General features: G+C 43.1%; 1 protein-coding gene across 1 annotated transcript in view; it reads right to left on the reverse strand.

Annotated features, from left to right (window-relative positions):
- LOC115133947 (kinesin-like protein KIF21A) overlaps positions 1–14,243 on the reverse strand; it is a 72,079-nt gene that overhangs the window by 12,367 nt on the left and 45,469 nt on the right. Inside the window, exons 18-28 of the mRNA XM_065022359.1 lie at positions 12,477–12,545; positions 11,823–11,971; positions 11,495–11,639; positions 11,135–11,329; positions 10,856–10,957; positions 10,385–10,550; positions 7,465–7,485; positions 6,541–6,598; positions 6,393–6,447; positions 1,345–1,556; positions 505–627 (exon numbers count right to left, since the gene is read on the reverse strand). Of these exons, the coding sequence (XP_064878431.1) occupies positions 505–627; positions 1,345–1,556; positions 6,393–6,447; positions 6,541–6,598; positions 7,465–7,485; positions 10,385–10,550; positions 10,856–10,957; positions 11,135–11,329; positions 11,495–11,639; positions 11,823–11,971; positions 12,477–12,545 (1,295 nt within the window). The remainder of the gene's footprint in view (positions 1–504; positions 628–1,344; positions 1,557–6,392; positions 6,448–6,540; positions 6,599–7,464; positions 7,486–10,384; positions 10,551–10,855; positions 10,958–11,134; positions 11,330–11,494; positions 11,640–11,822; positions 11,972–12,476; positions 12,546–14,243) is intronic.

Genomic DNA, 14,243 nt, shown 5'->3' on the forward strand with positions numbered 1-14,243 from the left:
CCTCAGGGTTTGAATCAAAATGGAAACAGCTTTCAGCATGGTTCCCCTCACCCCAACCTTTAGCTTTTTAGATTACATCCACTTCAAAGCGTTTGAGAGGAACAGCTGGTTAGCGCTGTAATGACAATATATAGCATTTATATATCGTATTTGCCATATTTGCATTAGAGGGTTTGAAGAGGTTGAGAGGGCCAAGTTGAACACTGAATTAAAATGGAATACTAAAGAATCACTTTGAGAAACAGAAGTTAATCATTTCATCTCATTCAAGAGGGATATAGGAACATATTTAGCTATATTTCCCAAGAGTAAGCTCATTACTTGACATTCAGTGCAGAACTTGGCAGGGTAAGTTTATAATCACACCAGGCAGATACTTGTTGATTAAGATACCACATGCTCCCTGAGATAGGAAATTAAGAAAAGGGAAAGGTGGATATCATGGTCTGTTGGGAAAACATGTGCTTTTGGCCTCCGGCCACCAGAGCGTCGCTAGTCTCTTACTGTTTGATCTCCTTCACCTTAGCCGCTGCTTGTGCCCTGTCATAGGTCTTCCTGCGAGAGAGCGGCGAGGGCTCTGGAACTCTCTTTTCCGCCCCCGAGGAGGCGGCAGCCATGGAGCCGGAACTAACATTTAGTTTGGTTGTTATTAGCAACGACATAAAACATAAGGAACAAAACGGACAACAAGGATGTAAACAAAATAAGAAATAAAACAATGTGGAGGCGGTGAGCATGCAGTACACACACAGCACACTGTTACCTGACATTCAGTCCCAACAAAGACGTCCTCCTTCACAGAGCTCGTGGTCAATCAGGACACTATGGTGTAGCATTAGGGCTATACTCTGTCACACTCAAATCAGTCCCCAGCTCCACCTCTTACTAATTCAAGTCCCACTAGAATTGGTTCTCAGCCAACACTCCAGCAACTCAGAGAAAAGGTATTGCTGCTCAAGCCATAGAAAGCTACTGTGCACTACTGGTTAGAATTATTAACTCAGAGTTAAATGTTAAAAGATGAAGCTGTTATTGTTGTGGAAAGTTAACATAGGGCTATTGCAGTTGGAGCATAACATCTAGCGAGAGAACATGAGACCTGCATGATCATACTGTACAAGCCTTATAATCATGTGCCTGTCTCTGTGTGTGCATGCAGTATTAGTGTTATTTCTAAAGGAATAAGGTTTTGGTTTCTACTGGCCTAGGAAGGAGACTTATATAGGGCAGGTTTAAAGAACATGTCGTGCAAAGTCAGGCAAATTGAAAACAGATTAAGCAGCAGTTCTATGAACATGCAGGAAGTAGCTGGCTAGCAGTCAGCACGAGCTGGCCCAGACTTACATGCTGCCCATCTTAGAGGCCAAGCCAGGAGAATGAGCCATAAAGTCTCTGTCCCTGACTGATGAGCCAATGGGGGTCTCAGGATCTCTGCCCTCTTCTGGTGTTTCAGCCAATGGGAGACAGGGGGAGGAGAAATCTCCGCTGGGCATGTCAGGGGCGGCGTCACTATTGGCGTAGAGCAACTCCATCTGAGTGGTGGTTCTTCTACGAGCCTGCGAGGGGGGAAACATATTTACATTCAAGAAAACAACAAGCTTGGAAGAGGAAGACTAAACACACAAGACCTCACACGCCCCCAGGAGGACAGTAAAAACAAGACCTCACACACACACACACACACACGTCCCCACGAGGACAGAAAAACAAGACCTCACACACACACACCTCCCCACGAGGACAGTAAAACAAGACCACACACACACGAGGACAGTAAAACAAGACCACACACACACGAGGACAGTAAAACAAGACCACACACACACGAGGACAGTAAAACAAGACCACACACACACGAGGACAGTAAAACAAGACCACACACACACGAGGACAGTAAAACAAGACCACACACACACACACACACACACACACGAGGACAGCAAAACAAGACCACACACACACACACACACGAGGACAGCAAAACAAAGACCACACACACGAGGACAGCAAAACAAGACCACACACACACAAACACGAGGACAGTAAAACAAGACCACACACACACACGAGGACAGTAAAACAAGACCACACACACACACACACACACACACACACACACACACACACACACGAGGACAGCAAAACAAGACCACACACACGAGGACAGCAAAACAAGACCACACACACGAGGACAGCAAAACAAGACCACACACACGTCCCCACGAGGACAGTAAAACAAGACCTCACACACACGTCCCCACGAGGATAGTAAAACAAGACCTCACACACACGTCCCCACGAGGATAGTAAAACAAGACCTCACACACACGTCCCCAGGAGGACAGCAAAACAAGACCACACACACACACACGTCCCCAGGAGGACAGTAAAACAAGACCACACACACGAGGACAGTAAAACAAGACCACACACACACACGAGGATAGTAAAACAAGACCACACACACACGAGGATAGTAAGACCACACACACACGAGGATAGTAAGACCACACACACACACACACACACACACACGAGGACAGGTAAACAAGACCACACACACGTCCCCACGAGGACAGTAAAACAAGACCTCACACACACGTCCCCACGAGGACAGTAAAACAAGACCACACACAATGCCACTTACCCTACATTACTCATCTTATATGTATATACTCTACTCGATACCATCTACTGCATCTTGCCTATGCCGTTCTGTACCATCACTCATTAATTTACAGTGCCTTGCGAAAGTATTCGGCCCCCTTGAACTTTGCGACCTTTTGACACATTTCAGGCTTCAAACATAAAGATATAAAACTGTATTTTTTTTGTGAAGAATCAACAACAAGTGGGACACAATCATGAAGTGGAACGACATTTATTGGATATTTCAAACTTTTTTAACAAATCAAAAACTGAAAAATTGGGCGTGCAAAATTATTCAGCACCTTTACTTTCAGGGCAGCAAACTCTCTCCAGAAGTTCAGTGAGGATCTCTGAATGATCCAATGTTGACCTAAATTACTAATGATGATAAATACAATCCACCTGTGTGTAATCAAGTCTCCATATAAATGCACCTGCACTGTGATAGTCTCAGAGGTCCGTTAAAAGTGCAGAGAGCATCATGAAGAACAAGGAACACACCAGGCAGGTCCGAGATACTGTTGTGAAGAAGTTTAAAGCCGGATTTGGATACAAAAAGATTTCCCAAGCTTTAAACATCCCAAGGAGCACTGTGCAAGTGATAATATTGAAATGGAAGGAGTATCAGACCACTGCAAATCTACCAAGACCTGGCCGTCCCTCTAAACTTTCAGCTCATACAAGGAGAAGACTGATCAGAGATGCAGCCAAGAGGCCCATGATCACTCTGGATGAACTGCAGAGATCTACAGCTGAGGTGGGAGACTCTGTCCATAGGACAACAATCAGTCGTATATTGCACAAATCTGGCCATTATGGAAGAGTGGCAAGAAGAAAGCCATTTCTTAAAGATATCCATAAAAAGTGTAATTTAAAGTTTGCCACAAGCCACCTGGGAGACACACCAAACATGTGGAAGAAGGTGCTCTGGTCAGATGAAACCAAAATTGAACTTTCTGGCAACAATGCAAAACGTTATGTTTGGCGTAAAAGCAACACAGCTCATCACCCTGAACACACCATCCCCACTGTCAAACATGGTGGTGGCAGCATCATGGTTTGGGCCTGCTTTTCTTCAGCAGGGACAGGGAAGATGGTTAAAATTGATGGGAAGATGGATGGAGCCAAATACAGGACCATTCTGGAAGAAAACCTGATGGAGTCTGCAAAAGACCTGAGACTGGGACGGAGATTTGTCTTCCAACAAGACAATGATCCAAAACATAAAGCAAAATCTACAATGGAATGGTTCAAAAATAAACATATCCAGGTGTTAGAATGGCCAAGTCAAAGTCCAGACCTGAATCCAATCGAGAATCTGTGGAAAGAACTGAAAACTGCTGTTCACAAATGCTCTCCATCCAACCTCACTGAGCTCGAGCTGTTTTGCAAGGAGGAATTTCAGTCTCTCGATGTGCAAAACTGATAAGAGACATACGCCAAGCGACTTACAGCTGTAATCGCAGCAAAAGGTGGCGCTACAAAGTATTAACTTAAGGGGGCTGAATAATTTTGCACGCCCAATTTTTCCGTTTTTGATTTGTTAAAAAAGTTTGAAATATCCAATAAATGTTATTCCACTTCATGATTGTGTCCCACTTCTTGTTGATTCTTCACAAAAAAATACAGTTTTATATCTTTATGTTTGAAGCCTGAAATGTGGCAAAAGGTCGCAAAGTTCAAGGGGGCCGAATACTTTCGCAAGGCACTGTATCTTTATGTACATATTCTTCATCCCTTTAAGGTAGTTGTTGTGAAATTATTAGGTTAGATTACTCGTTGGTTATTACTGCATTGTCGGAACTAGAAGCACAAGCATTTCACTACACTCGCATTAACATCTTCTAACCATGTGTATGTGACAAATACAATTTGATTTGACACACGTCCCCACGAGGAGATAAAACAAGACCTCACACACACACACACACGTCCACACGAGGATAGTAAAAGAAGACCACACACACACACACACACACACACACACACACACACACACACACACACGAGGACAGTAAAACAAGACCACACACACACGTCCCCACGAGGACAGTAAAACAAGACCACACACACACACGTTCCCACGAGGACAGTAAAACAAGACCACACACACACACGAGGACAGTAAAACAAGACCTCACACACACATGTCCCCACGAGGATAGTAAAACAAGACCACACACACACACGGACAGCAAAACAAGACCTCACACACACATGTCCCCACGTGGACAGTAAAACAAGACCACACACACAGCAAAACAAGACTACACACACACGTTCCCACGAGGACAGTAAAACAAGACCACACACACACACGTCCCCACGAGGATAGTAAAACAAGACCACACACACACACGTCCCCTCGAGGACAGTAAAACAAGACCACACACACACACGTCCCCACGAGGATAGTAAAACAAGACCACACACACACACGTCCCCACGAGGATAGTAAAACAAGACCACACACACACGTCCCCACGAGGATAGTAAAACAAGACCACACACGTCCCCACGAGGATAGTAAAACAAGACCACACACGTCCCCACGAGGATAGTAAAACAAGACCACACACGTCCCCACGAGGATAGTAAAACAAGACCACACACACACACACGTCCCCACGAGGACAGTAAAACAAGACCACACACACACACGTCCCCACGAGGATAGTAAAACAAGACCACACACAAATTTGTCCCCACGAGGATAGTAAAACAAGACCACACACGTCCCCACGAGGATAGTAAAACAAGACCTCACACACACACGTCCCCACGAGGACAGTAAAACAAGACCACACACACGAGGATAGTAAAACAACACCACACACACGTCCCCACGAGGACAGTAAAACAAGACCTCACACACACACGTCCCCACGAGGATAGTAAAACAACACCACACACACACACACGTCCCCACGAGGACAGTAAAACAAGACCTCACACACACACGTCCCCACGAGGACAGTAAAACAAGACCACACACAAATTTGTCCCCACGAGGATAGTAAAACAAGACCACACACACACACGAGGATAGTAAAACAAGACCACACACACACGAGGACAGTAAAACAAGACCACACACACACGAGGATAGTAAAACAAGACCACACACACACACGAGGATAGTAAAACAAGCCCACACACACACGAGGATAGTAAAACAAGACCACACACACACGAGGATAGTAAAACAAGACCACACACACACTTGTCCCCACGAGGATAGTAAAACAAGACCACACACACGAGGATAGTAAAACAAGACCACACACACACACGAGGACAGTAAAACAAGACCACACACACACTTGTCCCCACGAGGATAGTAAAACAAGACCACACACACACGAGGATAGTAAAACAAGACCACACACACACTTGTCCCCACGAGGACAGTAAAACAAGACCACACACACACGAGGATAGTAAAACAAGACCACACACACACACACGAGGACAGTAAAAGAAGACCACACACACACACACACGAGGATAGTAAAACAAGACCACACACACACGTCCCCACGAGGATAGTAAAACAAGACCACACACACACGAGGATAGTAAAACAAGACCACACACACACGAGGATAGTAAAACAAGACCACACACACACGAGGATAGTAAAACAAGACCACACACACTTCCCCGCGACGATAATTAAACAAGACCACACACACGTCCCCACGAGGACAGTAAAACACACACTAACAGGCTGATAATCATACCTTGCTCCTTGTTTTGGTCTCTCCACAGAGTTTCATTAGATCTGATGCCAGGGAGCTGGAACGAGGAAGTGGAATGCATGAGTTACCATAAAACCATAAGTCAAATGTAAACTAATTTATTTTTTGTTGTAATTTGAGTGATACTGACTGTCCCTCTGTTGCAGGACTCTGGGCAGATTCGTCACTGCTGCTGTCATCCCCGTTCTCTGTGAAATTCAAGGACCAAAAATATCAGTTGTACTGTATGTCAGAACCAAACAAAATCCATAGACAAATATTATTCTTTGTGTGTTATGACTAAATAACAACAAACTTAAGTTGGTTTACTTTGAAGTTCTGTCTAGTAGTCCAAATACCTGCCCATTATCAAACCAAACATGGAACAAGGGTAAAACCTTTTATTGAACCAAAGGTTATGCTAGTACTGTGTTGGCTACAAACAGATGTTAACAAGATGTGGTTTAGATTATTGAACAAGGTAGATGTGATGATAATGGACAAGGAGAAGAAGCAGATGATGTCAGCGCAGCGCCATGCCGTTTTATACAAGTTGCTTGAAAAAGTCCTGAAAAGAACTGGTCCTTGTCCAGTCACTGAGATGGAAGCGTTGACAGGGCTCAGGGGTTGAAAGGGTGAGAGGGTAAAGAGAGGTCAGGTGTGAGGGCCTATGAGAGGTCAACAAGGTTGGAATCATTAGTCTGACTGTCAGTATGGTTTGCCTACAGGGTCCAACTGAGACAAACTTCCTGGTTCTACCTGTGAAGGGCGGGGTTCTCTAAAGATACAGGTACAGTAGTTATATTAGCAGGTGCTACACTATTAGGCATGGTGGCTGTAACACACTGGGAGAGGGGTTCTTTCACATTGGGAGGAAGAGAAGGAGGGTCAGCTGACAGATGGAGGAGGCCTGAAGACATTACACCTCATGCACCTGCTCATGTTATGTTGCTGAGTTAGTTTCCAGGAGGGGGACCCATGCATTCATATAAACATATATATATATATATATATATATATATATATATATATATATATAGAGAGAGAGAGAGAGAGTCTGGTGTCTGTTACTTACCCAATGGCATGTTACCTAGCTCTGTATACATTAAGGCGCCATGGGCAGGGGAACAGAAAAAAAGGCAACACACAAATCAAAAACACATTCATTCATTCCCCCATAATCAAAAACACATTCATTCATTCCCCCATAATCAAAAACACATTCATTCATTCCCCCATAATCAAAAACACATTCATTCATTCCCCCATAATCAAAAACACATTCATTCATTCCCCCATAATCAAAAACACATTCATTCATTCCCCCATAATCAAAAACACATTCATTCATTCCCCTATAATCAAAAACACATTCATTCATTCCCCCATAATCAAAACACATTCATTCATTCCCCCATAAATCAAAACACATTCATTCATTCCCCCATAATCAAAAACACATTAATTCATTCCCCCATAAATCAAAAACACATTCATTCCCCCATAATCAAAACACATTCATTCCCCCATAATCAAAACACATTCATTCATAATGAAAAACAAAAGAAAAGACAGCATATGAGTGCTCGGTCTACTGTTCAACAGTCAGGGCATCCTCCTCAACAGATACTGGTTCAAATGGAACCGTAACAAAAAACCTCTCTCTATAACCATACAAACCACGAAACAGAAAACCTCTCTCTATAACTATACAAACCATGAAACAGAAAACCTCTCTCTATAACGATACAAACCATGAAAAACAGAAAACCTCTCTCTATAACCATACAAACCTTGAAACAGAAAACCTCTCTATAACCATACAAACCATGAAACAGAAAACCTCTCTCTATAACCATACAAACCATGAAACAGAAAACCTCTCTATAACCATACAAACCTTGAAACAAAAAACCTCTCTCTATAACCATACAAACCACGAAACAGAAAACCTCTCTATAACCATACAAACCATGAAACAGAAAACCTCTCTCTATAACCATACAGCCCATGAAACAAAAAACCTCTCTATAACCATATAAACCACGAAACAGAAAACCTCTCTCTATAACCATACAAACCTCTCTCTATAACCATACAAACCATGAAACCGAAAACCCCTCTATAACCATACAAACCATGAAACAGAAAACCTCTCTATAACCATACAAACCATGAAACAGAAAACCTCTCTATATAACCATACAAACCATGAAATAGAAAACCTCTCTATAACCATACAAACCTCTCTCTATAACCATACAAACCATGAAACAGAAAACCCCTCTATAACCATACAAACCATGAAACAGAAAACCCCTCTATAACTATACAAACCATGAAACAAAAAACCTCTCTCTATAACTATACAAACCTTGAAACAAAAAACCTCTCTCTATAACCATACAACCCATGAAACAAAAAACCTCTCTCTATAACCATACAAACCTTGAAACAAAAAACCTCTCTCTATAACCATACAAACCATGAAACAGAAAACCTCTCTCTATAACCATACAAACCATGAAACAGAAAACCTCTCTCTATAACCATACAAACCATGAAACAGAAAACCTCTCTCTATAACTATACAAACCATGAAACAGAAAACCTCTCTCTATAACCATACAAACCTTGAAACAGAAAACCTCTCTATAACCATACAACCCATGAAACAAAAAACCTCTCTATAACCATACAAACCACGAAACAGAAAACCTCTCTCTATAACCATACAAACCTCTCTCTATAACCATACAAACCATGAAACAGAAAACCTCTCTCTATAACCATACAAACCATGAAACAGAAAACCTCTCTCTATAACCATACAAACCATGAAACAGAAAACCTCTCTCTATAACCATACAAACCATGAAACAGAAAACCTCTCTCTATAACCATACAAACCATGAAACAGAAAACCTCTCTCTATAACCATACAAACCATGAAACAGAAAACCTCTCTATATAACCATACAAACCTCTCTCTATAACCATACAAACCATGAAACAGAAAACCTCTCTATATAACCATACAAACCTCTCTCTATAACTATACAAACCATGGAAACAGAAAACCTCTCTCTATAACCATACAAACCATGAAACAGAAAACCTCTCTCTATAACCATACAAACCATGAAACAGAAAACCTCTCTCTATAACCATACAAACCATGAAACAGAAAACCTCTCTCTATAACCATACAAACCATGAAACAGAAAACCTCTCTCTATAACCATACAAACCATGAAACAGAAAACCTCTCTCTATAACCATACAAACCATGAAACAGAAAACCTCTCTCTATAACCATACAACCCATGAAACAAAAAAGGTCAAAAACAGATGGGTTTTCAAACTTGATAAATAATGGAACATTAAAATGACAGAGCCAGAGAGGCTTGCTTAGTCCAACTGACTTTTGTGTGATTGCAACAATTTGTTGGGGTGACTTTTAAAAGCAGCATCTATTCAGGAGGAGGCAATGAGCAACATCAACTGAAACAGGCCCAAATCATCATACAGTAGACCATAGCCACCCAGCCTTGGTTCTGGAGGCCATCCCAACAAATCAGTGTGCTGACAAGGTGAACACAAACACGCAAGTACACTTCAATGCCTTTGCTTAGATACTTTGGCTGAGTTATTGCTTCAATCCTACATAATTATGGGGTGAGCCAGACCTGTTAGCGCTGTGGGCTTGACCTCACGGACTGCCAGTGGCAAAGGCTGAGTAGGTCAGGGTCAAGGCCTCGGACTGAACTACAGGATGTAGGACCGTAATTTGAGCCAGTTCGCAACAGCAGGAAAATAATCCCCAAATGATTAATGTTTCAGGGCAAATCAAGTCTGACATTTTAAAGTGGAAACTACAAACTTTAGAAGCCTTTTTAAATCTTGAATACACTACAAGCTTTACATTTCCTGTTGATCTTACATGTATACGTCTTGCAGTGTGTGGCTGGCAGGTTGTGGCTAAGTGCTGTTACCTTGCAGAGCGTTCCCCAGCAGGGCGTCCAGTTCAGGGTTAAACTCAGCCTTCTCCTTCAGCATGTGGAACAGCAGCTGGTTCTGAGTGGCGCTGGTGATCTCAGTCTGCTTCAGCCTGCCCTCCATCACCTTCACCTGGGACTCCCTCTGAGCCGCCTGCAGACCCTGGGATTGGTTAGAGGTCAAAAGGTCAACGGTCAGCTATAAGAAGGGTCACACTAAAAGTCAGCAATCAGAGCTATGCTTGTGTGTAATACTTCACAGTACACACACAAAAGATGAATACACAATGAGGAGGGTGCTTGTGCATATACACACAGAACTAAACACATTAACAATCGTAGAAACAGACTTTAATTGGGTACATATGGAACCTGGGGTTAAACTAAGTCAATTCTCGGATAAACCAATGGTGTGAGAGATGGGGTAGGAACTAGGGAGGGACAGGTAAACGGCAGTAAGTTATTTACTCTGTTGATGGCCATAGACATGAAGTGGTCCAGCAGGAAGCGGGCTTCTGTTAGGGTACAGGAGCTGATGACTGCGGAAACATCCACCGTGTCAACCTCCTCCTGTAAATGCAGATATTATGGTCACAGTCTATAAAAAAACTGCCTAATATCAGCCCAATCACCTTCCTGTGTGCGTCTGCGCGCACACCTGCGGGTCTGCGCGCGTGTGCCTGTACGTGCGTGCCTGTGTGTGCATCTGCGCTCACGCATGTGCGCGTGTCTGTGCGCGTGTGTCACCTTGGCTTCCTCCATCTGCATAATGTTGGCCTGGCAGTCAGCGATGCTGTCGTTGATGTAGTCGATGTTGGCAACCACGGCGTCCACTTCCTCGTTGAGGGGAAGCACCGCCTTTTCAGCCTCAGGCCCCTCCCCCGCCAGCCTGTCCCTCTTTCTGGTCACCTTCTCCCTCCGCTTGGTCAGCTCCTCACGTTGCTGTGGAGGAGGGAGGAACGATGGAGGGGGGAGAAGAGAGTTAGCCAACGTTTTCAATATTAATGTTAATGCTAACACGGCTAATTTAGGTTAACATAGTAAGTATCATACCATATGTAAACAATATTCACCAGCATGTAATGTTTACCAGCAGTTCATGTTTACCTTGAGCAGGCGGTTCATTTCAGACTCCATGTTGGATATGGTCATCCTCTGCATGATGACATCAGAGATACGACGCTCCAGAGACTGCCACTTCACCCTGGCCACTCTGGTGGAATATATGCCTGTTGACCGCCTGTAGTAGGACCTGACACACACACACACACACACACTTTTGAGGCATGTACACTGTAGTTGCATGCAAGTCTCATGTTCTCTCGCTAGAAGCTGTAAAAGCCATACTGATGGCTCTACATAAACACCATGCAGTGTAATACAGAAACTTAAACACACAAAACAGCAATGCAGTGACCTGTTGTCCAGTCCCCACCTGGTTCCGTTGGTGGCGGTGGAGCCAGAGGACTGCAGGCGTCCTGAGGGGGGTCGGTGGGAGGAGTCCTGGAGGGGCTCTGGGAGACTCACCTTCCTGCTGGTCACCTTACCAGACATAGGCCTGGCCTGTCTCCTCAGAGCAGACACCTGACACAGAGACACACACACACGTAAGTCGACAGTCATCGAACACCAGGATCACCACCGCCTGATGCTGAAGTTTGCTGAACTTAATAGAATAGTATCAGCTTTATATTTTATTTACACAACTGCCATGTTTCTTGTTATCAGTGTTTTTCAGGACGTGTTGAACTCTTATAAACCAATGCTATCATTGACAGTCTACTCTCGCTGTACCTCTGCTCTCTGACCCTGACCAATGGTTCCTACAACCTCCGTTCCCAGGCGAATATCCTATTCCAGGTACCAAAGGTTACAACAGAATTTGGGGGGAAAAAGCTTTTAGTTTCTGGTCCTAGAATAAATTTCAAAATTCCTTGAACTTAGATGATTAGATCCAACTAGATCATTTCAAGTTGAGAGTTAGTGATTTGTTGCAGGATGTGTGTGTAACTGCTTTGTAGTATTGTGTAACTGTATAGTTTACAGCACTGCTGTACACCACATCCTTTTACTACTACGTGTTGCTCACCTCCTCAGTCTTCCTGCGCAAAATGAGCTCCTGTTGTCTCTTCTGGGCTTCTAGGAGCTTCAGCTGATGCTGTGAAACACACATTTCAATGACATTCAGTAATGCCAGTAGCAGTAAGTTGCATTAGCATGGGATTCAGTAACACCAGTAGCAGTAAGTTGCATTAGCATGGCATTCAGTAACACCAGTAGCAGTAAGTTGCATTAGCATGGCATTCAGTAACACCAGTAGCAGTAAGTTGCATTAGCATGGGATTCAGTAACACCAGTAGCAGTAAGTTGCATTAGCATGGCATTCAGTAACACCAGTAGCAGTAAGTTGCATTAGCATGGGATTCAGTAACACCAGTAGCAGTAAGTTGCATTAGCATGGGATTCAGTAACACCAGTAGCAGTAAGTTGCATTAGCATGGCATTCAGTAACACCAGTAGCAGTAAGTTGCATTAGCATGGGATTCAGTAATGGCAGTAAGTTGCATTAACATGGCATTCAGTTACAGAAGTAGCAGTAAGTTGCATTAGCATGGGATTCAGTAACACAAGTAGTAGTAAGTTGCATTAGCATGGCATTCAGTAACACCAGTAGTAGTAAGTTGCATTAGCATGGGATTCAGTAACACTAGTAGTAGTAAGTTGCATTAACATGGGATTCAGTAACACCAGTAGCAGTAAGTTGCATTAGCATGGGATTCAGTAACACCAGTAGTAGTAAGTTGCATTAGCATGGGATTCAGTAACACCAGCAGTAGTAAGTTGCATTAGCATGGGATTCAGTAACACCAGTAGCAGTAAGTTGCATTAGCATGGCATTCATTAACACCAGTAGAAGTAAGTTGCATTAGCATGGGATTCAGTAACACCAGTAGCAGTAAGTTGCATTAGCATGGGATTCAGTAACACCAGTAGTAGTAAGTTGCATTAGCATGGGATTCAGTAGCACCAGTAGTAGTAAGTTGCATTAGCATGGGATTCAGTAACACTAGTAGTAGTAAGTTGCATTAACATGGGATTCAGTAACACCAGTAGCAGTAAGTTGCATTAGCATGGGATTCAGTAACACCAGTAGTAGTAAGTTGCATTAGCATGGGATTCAGTAACACCAGCAGTAGTAAGTTGCATTAGCATGGGATTCAGTAACACCAGTAGCAGTAAGTTGCATTAGCATGGCATTCATTAACACCAGTAGCAGTAAGTTGCATTAGCATGGCATTCATTAACACCAGTAGAAGTAAGTTGCATTAGCATGGGATTCAGTAACACCAGTAGCAGTAAGTTGCATTAGCATGGGATTCAGTAACACCAGTAGTAGTAAGTTGCATTAGCATGGGATTCAGTAACACCAGTAGCAGTAAGTTGCATTAGCATGGGATTCAGTAACACCAGTAGTAGTAAGTTGCATTAGCATGGGATTCAGTAGCACCAGTAGTAGTAAGTTGCATTAGCATGGGATTCAGTAACACTAGTAGTAGTAAGTTGCATTAACATGGGATTCAGTAACACCAGTAGCAGTAAGTTGCATTAGCATGGGATTCAGTAACACCAGTAGTAGTAAGTTGCATTAGCATGGGATTCAGTAACACCAGTAGTAGTAAGTTGCATTAGCATGGGATTCATTAACACCAGTAGCAGTAAGTTGCATTAGCACAGCATTCAGTAATGGCAGTAAGTTGCATCAACATGGCATTCAGTAACACCAGAGGCAGTAAGTTGCATTAGCGGGTGCTTAAAGCTGGAACGCTTAAATGGTGAAACTGCTACAACTTTATAG

This window comes from Oncorhynchus nerka, linkage group LG9a (genome assembly GCF_034236695.1).
Source record: "Oncorhynchus nerka isolate Pitt River linkage group LG9a, Oner_Uvic_2.0, whole genome shotgun sequence".
In the NCBI taxonomy this organism is placed as follows: Eukaryota; Metazoa; Chordata; class Actinopteri; order Salmoniformes; family Salmonidae; genus Oncorhynchus; species Oncorhynchus nerka.